Source organism: Miniopterus schreibersii (assembly GCF_964146895.1).
Source record: "Miniopterus schreibersii genome assembly, chromosome: 2".
Taxonomy (NCBI): Eukaryota; Metazoa; Chordata; class Mammalia; order Chiroptera; family Miniopteridae; genus Miniopterus; species Miniopterus schreibersii.
Window position 1 is genome coordinate 177,328,719 of NC_138102.1, and position 21,091 is coordinate 177,349,809.

General features: G+C 42.1%; 1 protein-coding gene across 2 annotated transcripts; it reads right to left on the reverse strand.

The window, feature by feature from the left end:
* PRDM4 (PR/SET domain 4) lies at positions 1 to 21,091 on the reverse strand. 2 transcript variants are annotated; one of them, XM_081127348.1, is made up of 12 exons: positions 21,027 to 21,091; positions 20,432 to 20,699; positions 17,609 to 17,742; positions 15,450 to 15,635; positions 13,314 to 14,108; positions 11,897 to 12,046; positions 10,572 to 10,690; positions 9,551 to 9,636; positions 8,828 to 8,955; positions 7,882 to 8,196; positions 6,672 to 6,840; positions 1 to 1,636 (listed from the first exon to the last, which is right to left on the reverse strand). In XM_081127348.1, the coding sequence occupies exons 2-12, from the start codon at positions 20,440 to 20,442 to the stop codon at positions 1,339 to 1,341; spliced, it is 2,391 nt and encodes a 796-aa protein (XP_080983474.1). In that variant the 5' UTR covers positions 20,443 to 20,699; positions 21,027 to 21,091; the 3' UTR covers positions 1 to 1,338. The 2 variants fall into 2 exon arrangements, with proteins under 2 accessions (XP_080983474.1, XP_080983475.1); XM_081127349.1 differs by having other exon boundaries at positions 20,880 to 21,075.

A 21,091-nucleotide genomic window follows, 5' to 3' on the forward strand; every position in this document is an offset into this window, starting at 1 on the left:
TATTTTTAAAAAAGTTTTTAATCCTTCCTAGAGGAATACAGATTTGAATGAAATACATTCATTCTATAAATACATTAGCAGCAAAACCTTCCCACCAGAGTCCTCGCTACTCCAACCCAGAGACTGTGCCTCAGCGCAGGAGAGCATGTTCTATCAACTGTCAACTTAAGAACGTCTGCTTCATGCTGAAAGCTAGATATGCACGTGAAACCAGGTGAAAGACCAGATAGGTAAAGAACGAAGCTGGGAACCTGAAAACACACCCATGTGGTGACCTTGAGCCTTCTGCCTTCCAAATCCTTTGGTATCCACCGTGCTTAAATGGTGCGGTCCTTCACCAGACAACTGGGTAGGCCTAACCTTGCAAATGCACCAATGTATTTGGGGTCATTTGTCTTTCTGAGTTGGCAACACTTTAATGGTGTCCTGATACTTTTCAGAGGTTAAGCCAGATATAAAGGATCATCCGCTTCCTCCTACCCTGGGCCAAGGTACCAGTCTGCCAGCTGAGTCTACCTGTGCTTCTCAGCACATCATCCAGCAGGCATTATTTGGCTCTATACCTCCAGGTCCCCTCTGGGGACTGGAAGCGTTACTGGAGACAGAAACATACCTAACCTACACAGATATCTAAGGAACAACCAGGTACCTCACTGTGGCTTCTGTCAAACCAGTTTCCTGGACACTGGCCCAGGCATCTCCTTTTCTTCTCTCCATCTCGGCCTATTGCCTGGCTGCTCCTTTATCATCTGCCCTCCAGGCACCTGCTGAAACTTTGGGAAGCAAGATCCACCCTAAAATCCCAAGCAGAGATTAAGGCAGGTGGGGCTTTAAACTTGTTAGCTGCAAAGGAGCTTACAGCACTGCACTCCAATCTGTCCTGGGATGAGTAAGTCACAACAGTCCACATAACACTACACTAGAACCAGAACCAGCAATTGGGATGACTGTGAGGCAGGGACCAAGTTCAGAGTACTGCTAAGTCATAGGAAGAAAAGGAAACAATGCAATAATTTAAAATAAATCTGATTGGGCAGAAGGCAGCTTTGACTCCAGCATAATGCGACACAGGTCCCCATGTAAATACAGACCTCAACAGTTGACACTTTCCTCTCCACACCTCACTTAAAAATAGGACACATGCTCTTTTCCCAACCTGTCTTAGTGTTTTCATTAGGATACTCCCTGTAAGTGCTTTATCCATTCCCATTCAGTCTGTTTTGACTGTTGGCTGGAAGGATCAGAAACCATTTTGTATAAAAGCCACTGTAGTGGATAACTGGTTATGTGTTTTTTCCTTTGCATTTTCCATCCAAAACATCTGGCTTGTCCTCTTATTTATGTGCCACGAGACTCATCTGCTGAATAGACAGCGCTGCTCAGCTGACAGGCCTCTGCACCCACAGCGCCTGCCAGCTCCTCCTCCGAGTCCTCCGAGTCCTCCTGTGCTGACGAACCAGAGGTGGGCCCTTTGCAGGTTTTCAGGTGCCGGGTGAGATGATATTTGGTTAAGTAAGCTTTTGTACATTTTTCACAGACATAATCCCGTTTTCCTTCGTGAGAATTGAGATGTTTCTTTAAATGATTTGTTCTCAAGAACGGCTTGTCACACTTGGGACACCTGATCTGGCGTTCTCTAGGAGGAAGACAGAAAAGACATTGGATTTGGGTTACAAATGACTGAGGCCCACGCAGACTCTTCCATCTCAGGACCTGGTCAGAGAAGCTCCACCGGTCTGGAATCAGACCTTCTATGAGGTGTATCACACGTGCAAGTCATAAAACGCCTGCCTAGTTTACATGGCGTGGCTTGACCCCGCCTGTTTGGACGTTCCATGTGAATGGGCCATACTGTGTGCACCTTTTTGTTTTTTGCTTCTTTTACTCAATATATCTGTGAAAGTCTTTCAAGTTGCTGCAGGTACCCATAGTTTGTTCCTTGACACTGCTGCACAGTACTTACACATACACAACTTATCTTTTGTTAATGGATATTCTGGTGATTTCCAGTTTTTTGTTATCACAGGCAAGACTGCTACCAACATTTCTAGACCTACATGTTGGTTTCTCTAGCGCAACATACTCAGGAGCAGTATAGCTGATCAAAACATATGCATATCTTCAGCTCTACTAGATGAAGCTAACATACATGTGGGTCAACATACACATCCATCAACAGCCATTTGAGAGTTCCTGCTGCCTACACTCTCACCAACACCTGGAAAACTCAAGTCTGAAAATGTTTGCCAGTTGGCCAGTCTACAATTGTGTTTCACTATGGTGTCAATGGTAACCCCTACAACAAAAAATTATCCAGCTCAAAATGTCAGTGCCAAGGTTTGAGTAACCCTGACCTAGACATTTGAGAGCTAAGAGAACCTTAGAGATCATACAGACCAGGAATTTATAACCTTTGAGCAGCTGAACTTTATGTCTTAGTGAAAGCTTAATATATGAAACAGATAAAACGGGGTTACAATCCTTGAAGGATTGGTAAGGTACAGTGGGAAGTTTGAAGCCTGGCCACTCTTAGCATTTCTACTGCCTCCTCCCAGCAGGAGATGACACTGGAGGATTCTGCAGAGCTACAGATTGTAGAAAACTAAGTCCTTGCTTTCATGGAGCTTATATTCTAGTCAAGTTACACCATAAACAAAAAAATATTAGCATGATAGAGAGTAGTAAGTACTACGGGGGGAAAAATGAAGCCAGGTAAGAGTGATGGAATCTTATTTTAGGTAAGATGGTCAAGGAAGGCCATTCTGAGATGACATCTGAACAGAAACCTGACTGAAGTGAGGGAGGACAGGGAGAGGCTTCTAGGCAGATGCTGTACGGCACCTAGTCCCCGAGGCTGGAGTGTGTTTAGTAAGCTGAAGTAGCAGCAAGGAGGGGGCCACTGGGGCTACAGCAGAAGAGGAGACAAATAATGAGGATGAGTTGGGAGAGGCAGCCAAGTACCTCCACATCATGAAGGGCTTCTGGGCTACGGAAAAGGCCTTTCAATCCAGCACAAGAAAGATAGAGGGGATGAGCGGAAGCCCACTGGAGAAAGGAGGGCTGGGCTCAACCTGCTTTGTTTTAAATGGATTTCTCTGCCGCACAGGCAGAATCCAGGTTTTGTGTGTGTGCACCTGTGCTGGGGAATGAATCGATGAGAGCGCAGCAGAAGCAGGGAGGTCACTGGGAGACTTCTGAAGTGGTCTGGAGTAGATGAGTTGAAGGAAAACCAAATTAAGGATGACTCCAAGGTGTTTGGCTTGAGCAACTGGGATGAATGGTGGTGCCATTTACTGAGCTGGTGAGCACTGAAGGAAACCCCAGTGTGTAGAGATATTAAGAGCTGAGATTTGGACATGTCAGGTTTGAGTTGCCTAATGGACATCCAAAACTCAGAGATACTGAGTCAATGGTTAGATATATAAGGCTTGAAATATAAATCATAAAGATGAAACCTAAAGCCATGGGACTAAGATGACCTAGGGAGTGTCACCATTTTTGCTCTCAAGTTCCTCTTTCTTAGAGGAAGGGCAAAGCCAGTTTCTGCCACATGCCTCACACACTCAGGGGAACACGGTGAGATGGGAACACGGTGAGATAGGAACACCTCCCTCCTGCATTTGGCTTTAGGACTATAGCTATTTTCTTTTCTAAGCAGATAAGTAGAATGACTTCCAATACGACGATCCATTTTGAAATGCCTAGAAGTAAAAATACAACACCTGAAAATGTTTCCAGTGATCTCTACAGGAAGCCTCAAGTCTAATTCAAATATACTTTGAGTGAGTAGTGTTTCTTTTGTGAATGACCTACACTAGTGTAAAGTTTTGTCAGTCCAAAAACTTCTTTCTATCCCACGGAGTTTGGCAAAGAGACTTATTCTATCTTGTCATCCCGACAAAGAGTCCAGATCTACATTTAAGAGAATTGTTTTCATTGCTCAGTACCTGATAAAGACAATTTTCAACCCAAATGGTGAGAAACAGTTACACAACTAATCTCAAAATAACTTAGATGGCATTACACTGTGAAATGGCTACAAAAACAAGTGCAAATTTAGGCATCACTTGAAAGAAGAGAAAGCCAAGGTCAAAGAAGCGAGTAATTACTTTGTTATCTCCTGAACAGATCACATCTGGAATTCTGTGTTCACTCAGGGTGCCAGATTTGAAACTAGTTGACAGGACAAAAAGTTGCAGAAATTAGGGACATTTGGCCTGATGGGTTAAAGGGACCACAACAGTGATCATAAATATGAAAGGCTATCAATGCAAAGAAATATTAAATTTATGGTTATCATTCCAGAGGACAGATGTAGAATAAATGGATACAGGCTGATACAAGCTTAAAGAAAAACTTTTCCTCAAAACTAAGTCAATTATATGGTATCTGAGAAGAAATAACTACTTGCCAGAGATACTGTGGAAGCAAGTCTTTTCTTTGGATGAACTCCGTAGCTCTTAACACTGGCTAGAAATCAGTGTCACTTGGGAAGCTTTTTTTTAAAAATCAATACCAGGGTTCTACCATTTACCAACTAAATTAGAATCCCTGGAGGTGGGGCCTTGGCACCAACTCTTGTTTTTCACATTTTCTAGGTGGTTATTGTGAGCATTGTTATGGGTTGGATGTTGTGCCTCCACCTACAAATTTGTATGTTGAAGCCCTAACCTACAATGTGATGGCATCTGAAGATGGGTAACTATGCAAGGTAATTAGATTTAGATGAGGTCATGAGGTGGGACCCCCATGATGGGACTAGTGTCCCTCTAAGAGGAAGAGAGACTAGAGCCAGCTCACTATCTCCACTAATGTGAAACCACAGCAAAAGGCAACCATCTGCAAGCCAGGAAGAGGGTCCTCGTCAGAAGCTAATCATGCTGACACCCTGACCTCAGACTTCCAGCCTCCAGAAGTGTAAGAAAATTACTGTTGTTTACGCCAGCAGTCTAGGGTACTTTGTTATGGCAACTTGAGCTGACTAATGTAAGCAGCAAGACTAAATGATCCCAGAGATCTCTTTCAGCTGTAGTAATGTACAATTCTACAAAATATTTGATAGTGTGTCTAAGCTCTAAAATTTCACACTAATAATGAAACTAATAAGACTGTTTTAAAATGTAACTTTGAGTTAGGAATGTAGATCTAGACCCTCTGGATGCTTTAGTGGTTCAGGTTGCACTGTGATTAGGAATCAGACAAAAGAGCTGATATTAAAGCAAAGTATTTATCTAAACTCGACAATAAGAATACAGTTTCCACTGAAGACAAACTTTTAAAAAATACCTCCATCACATATAAGCTAATGTTTTCTCCCTCTTCTGACACGTGGCTAACGGCTCAGGACCACAAAATCTCTTCCCTTCTCCCTACAACTACTGTGACTAATGCAGGCTAAACATTTAATTACACTGAGATTCATGCAATAAATTCTGAACGAGTCTCCAGATATTTGGAAGTCTCCTCCTTTAATCACCCTGTCACTGCCAGAGCAAGCTTTACAAAATGGACCTCTCACTATGACATTCTTTGCCCTAAAACTCTTCAGTGTTCCCACAACAATGTGAATATACTTAACATTACTCAACTGTGAATCTGAAAATGATCGTAAATTTTGTTATGTTTTAACCATAATTTTAAAAGTCACACACACACACAGAGCACACAGCAGTGCGCAGCACATGGGGAGGAAAAATCCTTTAGTGGATCCCCATTATTTCCAGGATATACGCGTCTTCGCTGGATGAACGACTCTTCGTGATGTGCTGCCGCCTCGCTCCATCTCTCTCGCACATAGCACTGCGCTCTATGAAGCACACTTGCATTCCACAGCCCCTGTGCATCTGTGTTCCTAAATATGCCGTTCCCTCTGTCTACAATACTATTCCCATCCCTTATCCTTCTGTGCCTTCCTGAACAATTCTAATTTATCTTCTTTTACACTCAGCTCAAACTACCAGAAACCTTTCCCAGGACAGCCCCGGCCGAGTTAGGTGACCCTCTTTCCTATGGTCTTTCAGGACGCAATGCTTTCTCTGACAACTGCAACACTGTGTGGTAATTTTACTGTTGCTTCTCTTACTGGACTTTGGGCTGTTTAAAGCCAAGGACTGTGTCTTTCATCTCTGTACTGCACTACTTAGCACAATGCTGCGTACCAAAGAGGTACTTAAACATTTGTTAAGTAAATAAGATTTTGTTTTGAAAATGTGAATACAAGTAAACCCAGAGCCCTGGCCGGTGGCTCACTTGGTTGGAGCATTGTCCTACACACCAAAAGGTTGCGGGTTCGATTCCCAGTCAGGGCACATACCTAGGTTTCAGGTTTGATCCCAGGTCGGGGTGCATTTGGGAGGCAACCAATCAATGTTTCTCTCTCTCTCCCCCTTCTTCTCTCTCTCTCAAATCAATAAAAACATATCCTCAAGAGAGGATTCAAAAATAAAAAAACTGTAATAAAAAAGTAAACACAGAGAGTAAAAGTGAAAAATAAGAAAAACAAAGCAAACAAGTGGAACCTTCCAGGATAAAACCAAAACCTTCATTGTCCGACTTCTCCTTGGCTATATGGAACATGGGGGACCCCTCCCAGGGGGCCAAGTCAGGACACAAACAATAGGTCAGCCTTCAGCTCGCCACCTGGGGAACATCTTGGCTGTGGGGTAACTTACTGTGTGTGGATAAGCACATGCTGCTTGAGGTCCTGCCTCCGCATAAACAACTTGTCACAATAATCACACTTGAGATTCTTCTCGCCCGTGTGGATAACCATGTGCGACTCCAGGTGAGCCTTCTGGGTGAAAGACTTGTCGCACAAAGTACACCTGTAGTTCTTCTGACCTGCACGTTAACCCAAAGTATCACACTGTGAGTAAAACAACCACTAGCACTCTCAAGATGAACAGGCCACATAGGAGTGTGTGGCAAAGGCCAGAATAAAACAGAACTGACTGGTAGCTGGAACTTCACTTTCTAGGGCTATCTACCCAGAACCACTCAGAGCCACTGAATTTACATTCAGCAACTAGCACTAGTGAAGCTAATAAATCTGACCTTCTAGGACTGCTTACATGTATATATATATTTTAATGTTTACAGCAGACACAATATAAAATCTGAAAAAAATCACTTTTAGTCGTAGGGCCCAGTCTATAGGTAAACATATTTTTACAACCTAAATTTATAGTATTCTCTTTTCTTAAACATATAGCATGAATGATGTAAGATTCTTCTGTGAATGAAGAAATCAGATGCTAAGTCAGGGGTTAGCAAACATTTCTCAAAGACTAGTCAGTATTTTAAGCTTTGTGGGACATACAGTCTCTGCCATGACTACTCAGTCCTAATGCAAAGGATGAGAAAGAATTTTACTGTCGAAGATTCTGAGAACAAATGACCCAGCCAAGAAAACAAAAACGCTATTAGTTATTCTGTAGTATGTATGAAAACTGTAAGTAACTGTAAGTGCTAAAAGAAAGGGGCTGCTTTGCATGGAGCTTAGAAAATGGAAACTCAAAAATGAAATTCTGGCAGTGTTTACTGAGCAATATTCAAAGGAGAGAACTAGTGACCAGCAGTGAGCCCTAACGGGAGGCTCAGGCTATTTTCACAGAATCCTCTTTAAGTTCAAACAAATGAATCAACTTCCTGGTTATTAACTGCATTTTCCCAGTCACCTGGGCGCCTGGGAAGTGGAGCATCTTAATAACTGGAAGTGACACCCTCTAAGGAAGCGCAGTTATCCCACCAAGATTTACCACCCAATGAAATCCTGCTAACTGCCGGCGGATTCATTCTCTAACATCTTACCTCAACTCTACCTTTACTACTGCAATTTCTAATAGCTGCAAAATTCCACTCTGATGGTCCTATACAACTTACCCGTATGTATCTTGAGGTGGGTCCGCAGGTTGCTGGGATCACTAAAGGCCTTGCTACAGAAGTCACACTTGTGCGGCTTCATGCCTATGTGGCCCATAAAGTGGACATGAAGTTTGGAAGGAGAGATAAAAGCTTGGGGGCACATTGAGCACTTCCACTTCCTTTCTTTGCTGTGGCTGGGCCTGTGGCTGCTGCTGTGGCCCTGGCTAGGAAGATGGTTATGGATGTGGCTGGTCAGGTGGGCTTTGAATTCAGTATAGGAATTGCACTCCTTGCCACAGTTACAGAGGTGCACATCTGGGTGTTCAGGAACACCTTTAAGAAAAAAATTACTCAGTATCTCTTGATATTTAAGTTTTAAAGCTTATTCTTAATTTTAGCAATTTTGCTTACAATTTTTCCCCTCCACCAAAATTTCCATCTTGCCCATTACCTATAAAAACAAAATGTCTTGTTCAGTGCTCTATTCCCAGCCTCTCGAATAGTGCCAGAAACATAGGAAGCACTTATAAATACCAGACTACAAGGCATATTTCCTAGGCAAAACAATTGATTCTGTAGCACACACAAACTCATCATGTATCATCATGACACAGTGCAAAGAAAAAGCCCATGAGGGTTAATCAGTTCAAGGAGTTTTGCTGTCCTTTACGAACTTAAACTGCAATGGCACTGGCTCGGAAAGCAGCCCACGGAATTTCACATTCCCCAAATCAATGTCCTAACATAAAAGGTCATTTCATATGAACACTGCTTGGTCAGTAGCATTCAGCTTATGAAGAACCTCACAGATTTTAAGCTTTTAACAGAGGGGTAATGCCCTGCTTTCATATATACAAAGGTATATGATTGGTTTCAGGTGATCTTTAAATCAAAACTTTACTTTTGGTCCTTGGTGTTTTTACTATGCTAGATTCGTAATAAACAAGTCTTAACATTAACTTACCAATCTGCTGAGCATAATCCCGGCTGTAATAAAAAAGCAGTTCATTTTCAGGAGGGATATCTTGTGAGGTGCAGAAAAAAATTTTTCCATCATGGGGATAAGCCACCAAATTCTGCTCTTCCCGGTTCCTAAATTACCACATGTAATAGATCAAGCACATTAATTTTGAAATATATACTAAGCACGTCATATCCCTATAGCAAATCCTCTAAGAAAACTTGGAGATAATTTATCTGAGTCATTTTTCTAATTCCATATCCTACCTACTATGAGGGATAGGTATAGAAACAGAATTCTTCCTTCGGTATATCAGTTTATCACCCTTTACAGTTAGAAACACTACAGTCTGTTACTGAAAGCAAGAAAATACGTCTTGAAAAAAACTTTATGACAAAGACACAGAGATAGATAGCTGAACAAGAACTAACTACAACAGTCAATGTAAAGAGAAGGCACCCAGTGGGCAATGCAATGGTAACAGTATCATTATTCCTTACCGCACTGGTAACCTGAACGGCCTGTTCATTGAAGAAAAGGATAGTTTCTTGTGTTTTCATTTACACTAGTCAACAACTACCGGAGTGAAGGTGAAAAGCCTTGGGCCTTAAAGTATGTGCAGATATCTGTTCTCTGTAGTCTTCAGCTCCTCCCCATTTTACCCAAAGCTTCCTATTGAAAAACAACTGAATCATAACAATTTCTCTCATCCAAGACTACTCTTACCTGGCTTTGCGCACAAACATCATCCAATTACATTCATTTTCGTCAGTTGTAACAATGCAGAATTCTAGGACACCATTGTGGTATATCTGCCAACAGAAGGCAAACATATACTTCAAATGAGCTGACACAAAACACTATGAAACTAAGGCTAGCAATCTCATTTAGTTTCAGTAGAGACCAGCTTTCCTAGCCAGGGTGAAATACGTGGCTGCCTTCTCACGTGTCTGCATTTCACCTGTCCCCCTACTGCCAGCAATCAGAGACCTACTTGGGGTTCAGTGTATACAATGACAGTGTTCTTCATTATTCACATTTTGGTTTGACTGGAAAAGACCAAAAAAAAACAATCTACTTGTCTTCATCACCTGCCACATGGCAAAGAATGACTGAATGAATATGAAGGTCGGAGAACCATCTCCTCATTCCTTTCCCGAAGGACCTAGCCTTCTCCTATGTTCCCTTTTGGATACCACAGTCGAAGTCCCTAATAATGGCACCTTACTTTCCAATTATCACAGGACCCACTTTCCCCTTACTTCAATTCTAAAGCATCATTCCCAGTCTACTAAGATTTGATATAAACATGTTACAGGACAAGTTATGTCAAAACCCTGTGCTTTCAGTCCTCCCTTTGGAAAACTAGAGAAATAATCTTACCTTCTAATTCTAGAATTGTTTCCCATGCTAAAAATTTGAGAAATGTTTTAGTTGATTATAAAATAAGACTTTCATCATATAAACCAAGCCCATAGCCTCAGCTGTCACAAGTATTTAAAGAGCAGAATCCTTTGACTATCTAACAAATGGAGACTAAAACAGCTTATCCACTACACTCAAATAGCTGCTGTTTGCCATGTAATATATAATAACTTGCCTACCAAGAACAGAAAGGATGTAATAATAAATGACAGGTGAACGGCATTGTATGCGTCATGGCCAATTTTGACTTTTACATCACTTTTAACCACCACATTAAAATACAAACATCCAAATGTCACACAAAAGTTTCACAAACACTGACCTTCCAGATATGGTTAACTCCCTTGTCTGTCCACTCTGCTACTTCCATGGAGTGACTTTGCTGGCCAATGAGAGGCCCAAAGCAAGTCCGCACAGGAATGGTTTCTCCAGTCCATACACCTGTCGGTGAAGGGCACCCACTCACAATCAGTGGCTTAAACACCTCAGAGGACACAGGAGAGAGAGTAGCTTAACCCATGCAAAGAGATCTTATTTTCAGTGAACCTAAGAACTATTGATATTCCACAACTCCTGAGAGGTAGCTGAGTCTTATGGGTATATCCTATAATACGTAAAATGAAATGAACAGGTTAAATGGGGCCCAGAAGAAATATGCAAAGTAGTATCAGAAATTCCTGAACCCAGTTTTATACACAACGAACCAAACCATGTCCCTCCAAATATGTTACTTTGGAGTTATTACACTAAAAGACTAGAGAATATTATATTATAAAAATATAAAGCAACTGCTTCAAAATAAATTAAACTTCTAAAATTGTTTGTGCTTAAAGCACTGCTCTGTATTATCTAAACTGTGTAATGCTTTCAACTGGCATCGTGCCCAAGCTACAGCTAAAGAATAATGAACTTTGGCCCGGCCGGGCGTGGCTCAGGGGTTGAGCGTCGACCTAGGATCCAGGCAATCGGAGTTCGATTCCCGGTCAGGGCACATACCCGGGTTGCGGGCTGCAGCCGATCAATGGCTCTCTCATCATTGATGTTTCTATCTCTCTCTCTCCCCCTCTCCTTTCCTCTCTCTGAAATCAACAAAGATATATTTTTAAAAAAAAAAGAATAATGAACTTTGACTCAGACTTTCAAAGACAGGGCACAGTACTCCAGAAACCATGTCAAAGTCAAATAGGGTGGCACCCTCTGGCAGGCTACATTCCTTATTCCTTTCTCCTAGGAGTGTCAGACAATTTACACACACTCATCTCAGTATCTTCTGCGGTAAATGGCTATCAGTGGTAAATTTTCCATTTCTGTAAAAGAAAGAAGTTTCAAGGAATGTTCTGTCACGGTAATTCTCAGTGGATGCTACCACGAGAATAAAAGTGAAGTCTTCAGAGACTCGGGCCGGGATCCTCTCCTCTGTTCAATTCTGACTCTAAGAAAGGAGAACATTTCCAATGACATCTCCCATTCAACTTATTCCTATCACCACTGGACAAGGCAAATATTCCCCAAAAGGATAAACTGTAAACCATAAATTAACTTTTGGATCAACCATATAATCGCTAAATTATACACATGCACTTTTACAACTTTACTTTTCAAAGAAAGAAGAGATCTAATGGGGCTTTATGATTCCACGGCTCTTACCAACTTCTGCTCCCACAATTGACTGGCGGAGGACAAGCTGCTTGGGGAGAGAAAGCCTCGCTCTGCTCGCTATTGGAGTGTCAGGAACAAAAGTCACTGGTCCGTGATCGGGGCAGTCAGAGGGATAGGCTCGGTCACAAAGTGTGCACCCTGCAGAAGGAAAATTTGAGAAACACAAATGGGTTTATTTCAAGAAGGCTACATTACCACCTGCTTTTCTAGTTAAACACTAATTACTAACCAGTAAGAAGCAAGGTTCTAGTAGAAACAGTCTAATCAAAGAACTTCTCTTACACTAAAATATGTATCAACTCATCTCTCTTCAGCAAGATGTGATTTTTTTCCCCTTTTGACCCAACAAGTTTCCTATTCAGTGCATAAGAGAGAGACTGATCAAAAAAATAACACTGTATTACTTCCAGAATACACCCTCTGAGTTCTAGCTCCTCCTTCTTTCATCACGCACCCCTCTCCTCACCCCCATTTGGTGCTTCAGCATTTCTGAACCACTCGTGATTCTTTTAGTTCTAGGCCCTTAAAGGGAACCAGACCTATCTGGGACACTGTCCTCCCTGGTTCTCAACTGCCAACAGCTTTTTTGTCCTTCAGCTCTGAGCTACCACGCACGACACCTCCACTGGTAAGTTTTCCCTGCCTCCTCCATGCCCTGGTTAGGTGCTCCCCGTCCTTAGGCTCCTTTAGCACCTTGCACTTACTCCCATCTTTACACCTATCACTGTACAACAATAGCCTGTTTACTCGCCTACACTTCCCATCAGCCTACAAGCTCCTTAGAGGATGTGCTGTCTCTTATAGACAGTTTTCTCCCCAGCATCCAGCAGAAGTTGGCATATAATAAGCAATCGACATGTTTCCTGCATGAATGAAGCATGCAGTGACACCAACAAATTGTTTTTATATTACTTTTTGTTGCCCCGTAAAAAGAACTTTTACATGCCCTACTATGGCAATTTGTATGCATTCAGAGCAAAAACAAAATTGCATTTGAATCCACCTACATTTCTCCATAGGGATGAAAAGTACACATGATCTAATGTTTTATGTCAAAAGAGCATAAGGCATGTCACACAGAAAAACTTACTAAAGTTTATTCCTATAATAAACTCTCTACTTGGGAAACCTTGGGAAATACCTTACATATTATTGGTTTAAGCTAACAGAAATGACTGTTTCCTTACTTCAGGAGGATGTTGTAAGAACCAATGAAACGTCTACATATCATTTGGCTTACTTGAGGAAAAGGCACATTAACATAATGGACCCTACAAAGGCAAAGAAAATTGCAAAGCCTAGTTACTTTCTATACCCCTTTAGCACTTGACTTTGTGCCTAAGCCTGATGGGGTGATGGCCCTTTCCACAAATATTACCAGAAGAAAACAGCTAAGCACACTCACAAATTGTAAACAGGGTTGCCATATTTTCCTTGTTTGAATCGGAGTCTTCCATTTGCAGTGAAGGTGGTACAAAAGAAAGACTGTCTGAAGACACATCTACATGACCTGTCCCCATAGCAACCTCCTGGGTGATAGAGGACACAGCCACAGGTTCTAGGCTTAGGCCAACTTCGTGGAGGGAAACGGATTCTAGGGAGGCGAGGTTGTGTGAGGTAGAGAGTGCCACGCTTACAGAGTTGGTGCTCATGGCCACGGTATGGATGGAGTCACTGAGTGCACTGTCAGACATCCCGTTGACCCGACCTGCAATGTGGTCTGTCTCCATGACCACGGGGAGCTCCAGGCCATTCCCATGAATAGGTATCACACCACCATGCCCTACAGTGTCTGCTGCAAGGTTGTTGCTCACAGAATCCACAGCCAGAGGTTCATGACTTCTGGAGCCATTTGGGATTTGAGAATGCTCGCCTGCAACACTGTCCATTGTAAGCTCTTCTGCCATTCCATCTGTAGAGATGGGGCTGGTAACCCTAGAGACGTTCTCCATAGTGATTGTTGTGTCCAAGGCCACCTCATGGCCATCACTGGGATGAAGACTTTGGGCACCATGTGTGTTCACAGAGCGAGAGTCTATGGAAACAATGCCTTGTTCTAATCCAACATTTCCACTGGACTGATAGGGATCTAGTGCTGAAGGGTTACTGGCAATAGACAATGCTGCATTACCATCAACATTTATAGAGTTGGGATGGATGTACTGAGGAGGTGGTCTGTCAGCTAAATAAGATAAAATGCCTGAGAAAAGGAAAAGATGAGATAGACTTTTTAGTACATTGTTAAAATAAAGAACTCCAAATGCTAGAAGCTACAAATATAACTAAATTAAAATATTCTCCTAGCTACTTCTTTGGTTTAATCAATATATAAATAGCGACATACATACCCCATAATTCAGTTTTTCCTGTGAAACTCAGAAATCATAAAAAATTAACTATGTTCCTTTGAAGTCACTGGAAATTAATCATTTAAATGTTGCCTTTACTATATACATGGTTGGAATTCCTGAGTCCTAAGATGCTGAAATTTGCTAAGAGTTAAAAGGTAAAATGATTTAAAAGCAGATCTTCCATGTGAAAAATAAAATTTAATTAAATATAACTTATTAAACTATCATAACACTATGCTCTATTCAAAAGAAGTCATAACTGTACCTGCTTTACTAAAACAGAAAAAAATATCTGAACACTAGTGCTTGTGAGGATGTAGTGAAATGGAACTTGCTGCATTGCTAGGAGTATAAATTACTCAAACCTCTTGGGAAAGGATACATATTAAGAACCTCAAAAACATTCATAACCTCTTGCATAAGAAACTCCACTTACAGAAATCTTCCCTAAATGCATTTTGTAGATATTATACACAAAGATGTTCATATAATGGTAATAAAAAAATGGAAAAAAACAAACTATCAAAAAATAAAGACTGATACAATAAACCACAAAATATTCATTCAATAGAATATAATGCATCATTGAAAAGGATATTATAAAACCATGTAGCAGCTGGGGAAAATAATTATGAAAAAATAGAGAAAAATATTAGTGGAGAAAGGATACACAATTGTATAAAAATATAGTCTTAATTACAAAGAAACAGTAAAATCTATACATCAAAATAAAAGACAGGAAGGAAATAAACCAAAAATATGGATAATGGGACTATGAATGGTTCTCCTTTTTGCTAAATTATCTGAAATGAGTATATAATAGTTTTATAACAGAATAAAAATTCAACAAACTTTGTAATAAACAATGACAGTGTAGCAGAACATGTGGTTGGCAGGAATTACAACTGCAGAATTTTATAAACTGAACCAAGGAGATGCTGGAGGAGAGAGGAGACACACTGCTTAAGTGCCATTAGAAAATTAAGTTCAGTCAAACTACTACATTAATAATGTATTATCTGTACATTCTAAAAGGAAAAGTACATAAATATAAACAGATAGTTTTTCCTAACCTAGATATTAATATCTCATCGTGACAAACAAAAAATCATTATTCAAATTTTCATGCACTGAGGTTAAGAGTCAAACCTATTCTTTCTTCTAACTTCCCAAAGAACTATAATACTTACCAGGTAGAATGGTTCTGAAGTAACTGCTCTCCAGGTGGGGGTAAGGTGGTGGAGGTAGGGTGTAGTTTCTTTCAGGTAACCCACACATCACTCCTCGATCGCCAATACCCATTGGGAGCATCAGAGACAAAGCAGATGGCAGAGAACTCAAGGAGGGCCCCAGGTTTGGAATTGCCACTGGCAGGCCTACAAAAAAACACACGTTTTTCTCAATTAAAAGGAAGTACTGTGTTTAACCACTATGCTGTACACCTGAAAGTAATACAATCACTGGCTAAACTCTTAGAAAGGTTGCTACATGTGAGCAAAAATCTCAGAGTAGCCCTTTACATCTCAGATAGGTACATCCACAAACAGGTCTCAAGTTAGTTCTCAAGTTACTTTCAAAATACCAAATTGCTCTTAGTACCAAACATTTAATTACAACTAAAAACCTAGTTTAAATACGATTTAAGAAATCAAATTATATAAAGATGCAAAAATAGGAAGAAACATACCAGAGTTCATAAGAGTGGTCTCTGAACAGTAATATTACAGGGTTGTTTTTTTATTTTATTATTATTTTTAAATATATCTTTATTGATTTCAGAGAGAGGAAAGGAGAGGGAGAGAGAGAGATAGAAGCATCAATGACGAGAGAGTCACTGATGGAGCCCACAACCCGGGCATGTGCCCTGACTAGGAATCGAATCCCAATCGCCTGGATCCCAGGTCAACACTCAACAGCTGAGCCATGCCCGGCCAGGCGGGTTGTTTTTTTAAACATATTTTTACTTCATTAGTTTCCACTTCACACAGTGAGAATGTTTCACTTTTAAAAATTCACAGATATGCTTTTACTTAGGAAATAATCTAGTTTAAAGTTAGATGTTAAACTATATATATACTTACATATAGTCTTTTGCATATATGCTGTACTTTATGATTAAAAAAATATAACCCTTAGATTGTATCTACCTTGAATTATAACTATCTCCAAAGTGTTGAAGTGACTCTCACTGTGCCTAAGCATCATAATGAACACTCACCAATTTGCATTATTTTTGCCAGCGGCAATCTTTTTAAAAAATATATTTTTATTGCTTTCAGAAAGAGGAAGGGAGAGGGAGAGAGAGAAACATCATTGATGAAAGAGTCACTGATGGGCTGCCTCCTGCACCTCCCCCACTGGGGACTGAGGCCAAAACCCAGGCATATGCCCTGACCGGGAATCAAACCTCGATTTCCTGGTTCACGGGTCAATGCTCAACCACTGATCTCCACCAGCTGGGCTGGGGCGATATTTTTTAATAGGCTTTTCCTCATTAACAAGAGTGTCCACTAACAGGAATGCCTAAGAGATAATCAAATGGACTAACAACCAATAAATTAAAAAATATATATTTTTATGGACACTTAAAGGAATGTAAAGAGCCCTAGTTATGATGAAACTTATTTAACTTGCTGCATTTTAGTAATTAAGCAAGTAATTCTCTATAGAGAACTATTTAAACAACTTACAGATTCAAATACTCTTAAGCATTAATTCCTATTTTGAAAAAGACGGTCTGATACATTACAATGCCTTAGGAATCACTAGCTTACTTGATTCAAAAGTAAAAGAACATTAAGCTAGGCAAGTAAAAAAGGTTTTTAAAATACAGTGATAGGGACAATGAGCTTCTCCTGTACTAGCATTCTCTTGAGGCCCGTGGGGGTTCCATGTAGGAGCTCCATCTCGGGGGCCTCCACTTTCCCAATAATTCCAAGCTGGCATATGTGCAGTTGCCAATTTCAGACGTCGTAGAAAACAAAGCTCAATTTCTCATGCTCTCTAAGAAAATTTATTAGAGTAACTTTGGTTGTCCTCTATTAAGCCAGGGACAGGGTGCCAAGATAAACAGGTAATCTTAGATAAAATGCCTAGTCAGTTACAGCTCTAGATAAAAGTTCACCGACTGAAGAAGTTTTTATCAGAAAAAACTGCTACCCCTATCCACGAGCACTCCACTACTCTACAAAAATGTTTTCTCCCATGTGCAACCACATGTGGAACTGCCATTCAGACCTGAGCGGCTTCTCCCTTCCACTCTTAAAGGGGCTCTGACCCCGTCTGGGCTCTTTTTAGAATTGATAAGGCAATAAGTGTTGAAATTCAGTCGCTGTCCCTTACCACTCACCTGGGGCAGGGATGGCATTGTGAGTGGGTGAGGCAGCCAACCCCAGGTGACTCCCTGAGACTGGCAAGGCATTGCTCACAGAGGATGAAGTCAGCTGCTCCATCCCCACTGGGCTCAGGTTCATTTCATTCATCCTAAGAAAGAGCACACATAACTAGTTATGCAATTACCTCAGTGACTCTGTTTAAGGTACTCAAGGACTTGAAACAATGGGGGTGGGGAAACAGGACCTGACCAACTACTATTTCATTTTTATGCTCACAGCTCTGGGATAGCTTGTCATATTCCTTCTATTGGTAAGGAAACTGGGATTCAGAGACGGTGACTAACTTAGTCAGTGTCATACAGCAGAAACAGAATTGTGCCTTGCTTCAACCGGGCATGCCTTATTCCAAACCCTATGCACACTACTACCTAAAGTGAAGTTTGCAATCCTTAGAGCAACTGGCAATGAGGGTTGGTTTGTTTTTTTAAATCACCCAAGTTTTTTCTTTCACAAGATTTGTTTTCTTCAATTGGCTTATTACTTTACACCAGGACTTTTATAGGCAGTTTGTTTTAACTTGCACAAAGAATATTTACTAATTCTTTCTACCAGGAGTTAAAATGATACTGATCTGAATTAGATTAATCAACGGTGTGAAAAAGCACCGTATTTTCTCATGGACCAGCATTTTATTAAAATTCTGTATCAACATTTTACTTAATTAATAATCTTAGTAACATCCTCCACATATCAAGGTTTGTTACTGTAACCTTGCTAGATACTTTTTGAAAAATTACTTCATATCTCTCACTTCCTCAAAATAAGGCAGAGAAGGAAACTGAGTCTCAAAGAGGGCATGTCACAGTCCTTAAGCCTCACCTGAGGATATTTTTCCATTGTTTTTTCAGAGAGTGGGAGAGACAGAGAGAAAGAGAAACATCGATTGGTTGCCTCTGGCACGTGCCCCGGGCTGGGGATTGAACCTGCAACTGAGGTACACACCCTTGGCCAGAATCAAACCCAGGACCCTTCAGTCCAAGGGCTGACGCTCTAACCACTGAGCAACTGGCCAGGGCAGGTAGGTTTTATTCTTAATCCCATTTTAGAAATGAGGAAACCAAATCAAAGACACTAAGAAACTTAACCCAAGATCACATAACAAGTGGCAGACTTGGGATTTAAATCCAGGTCTGCCTAATTTAATAAAACCAACCTCAACTAAAATTGAAAAACACAGAATAAAAGCACCATTTTGCATTTCAGACAGTTCCAATACATTAGGATCTGTGTACTTACATAGCGGGGTATGCTTAAAGTCTTGCACAGACCTGTTCCTGCATTATTCTATATCCACAGGCTCCAACCTTATCTCTGGCCAGGTATCTCATAAAACTGAGCTCCCAGACAGTAATAAAGTACAGAAGGACAACGAGAACAGTACCTTGTATAAGAGCATGCACTCTGAAATGATGGAGACTGGATGGAGTGGTGTAAGCTCATCCTACTAGAAAGACAACTAGAAGCACATGACAAATGAGTACACCCCATGAAGGACGGACCCTCTGTAACAGTAATCACGTTATAAAAATGTTTAAAAAAAAATCCTTTCGGGCTAAAGAAACCATAGCTACCTTAATTTTGAAAGTTTCTGGGCTTGGGTTGGTTTAAAACAGACTTTTCCTGTAAATTTTTAGAGCTAGAGTTTTTAGTTAAGTCTCAATCACTGGAAGCAGTAATGGCCTACAAATTGGTTACAATAATTTTTTAAAGTCTGTAGCTTCAAATCCCATTCTGAAAATTCCTCAACATTAATCTGTGTACTAATCTTGAGATAAAAATCAAAATGGTGTTTCTAGGTTGACTTCTAGGCCTTCTCAAACCAGTCCAAACCAGAGTTTACTGTGAGAGGCTCAGCAGACTTCTGCTGTTGCGAGTCACTAAAACATGACCACCTCAGCAGCCATAAACCAAAGATAACTAGTATCGCACAGAGAGAAAGCAGATGAAGGGATCTACAATGTGACACTCATTCTAAGGTGCAACGCTACTCTAACGACCTTTATCAGATGGGATTCTAGGAAGCGACCTTGGGAAAAGGGCCAGAGTCAAGATACCAAGCACTCTCCACCTGCCCACTCATTCCTTATAAAATCATTTGCTCCACTTGTACCGCTGTGTTTCTAACTGACCTAGGTATGAACCAAGTGCCAAGTTGATACTGTAACTTCACTGAGAAAGATATACACGCAGCTAACTGACATGCAGTCACTTTGCAAAAGGCGACAGTTTGAGTAATTTCCATGAACTTGTTTATCTTCTGTATCCTAAGCATGCGGCCTATGAAAGGACTCTAAAAGGCCAGCCAAACACAACTACTTCTGTACTGCACTGACATGGTGCCAAAAAGCACCTAACTTTAAACATCCGCATGAAGGTTTTAGAATGAAGAACTTCATTTCTTCCCATTACCATCCCAGCCAGAGGGTGACCAGCGAAATTCAAGGTGATGCGTGGTGATGAGCTAAAAATACACTCTGGGACCCAAAGATACTATTAAACGCTCAAGTGAGTCAATGGCACAGGATACAGGTGTCAGCGAATCAATATTCGGTGCATGGCTCTTTGGGACAATTATTCCTATGTGAAGTAAAGCAGATTGAATGAGAGTATATGCAAACCAATACCAGTTTCTGGAATTCCTGTTGCAAATACAAATCTGTATTTGCAAATCGCACCTGTAGCCTTCCCAGTGACACCCAAGACGAAGGCACGCTGAACACTCAGGTGCAGACGTTCTCCGCAGACGTCACCCGGCTCCGAGCCCACCCCCGACTCACCTGTGGTGCATCTGCTTGCGGCCAAGTACCAGAGGAAAACAGCGCACAGGTGGCAGGGAACCGGCCTCGGCGGCTGCGTCCCCGGGTCACGTGCTACCGCATCTTGCTCACAACCGCTGCACAGACGCTGCCTCCCGTGCCCGGGGCCGCCCCGGGCCGCCCAACTTCTCCGGAGGGCCGGCGGCCGCGCCCCCCATCGCGGGATGGGACATGCCGGGGGACACCCGGGGCTTCTCCTCCAGACGCTTCGGGAGGGGGGCTGCCCAACCTGTGGGAGAGGACACGGGCCGTCACCGAGACGCGGGGAGAATGCAGTCACCGCCCGTCGCCGCCGGAGCGCCCAGGCCTGGGGACACCGCCTCCCAAGGGCGGCCAACTCGCCAGCCCACGGGCAAGGGGCCCGCAGGCCGCCCTCGCCCCGCCCCGGCCGGGTCCGCGCGCAGCCCACCTGCCGGCCGCACGGGGGGCGCGCGCCTGCCCCGCCGCTTTGTTCCTCATCCGGGCCGAGCTCGCCTCGGGACCCTCCCCGCGCCCCAGGGGCCGCTCCGCTAACGTTTCCCGCCCGGCCCAGCCCGCAGTCTCCTCGGGGCCGCACCCTCGGCGGCGCGTTTCCGGCTCCTCAGCCAGTCTCCCGACCCCGCCGCTCCGCCCCTCGCGCGT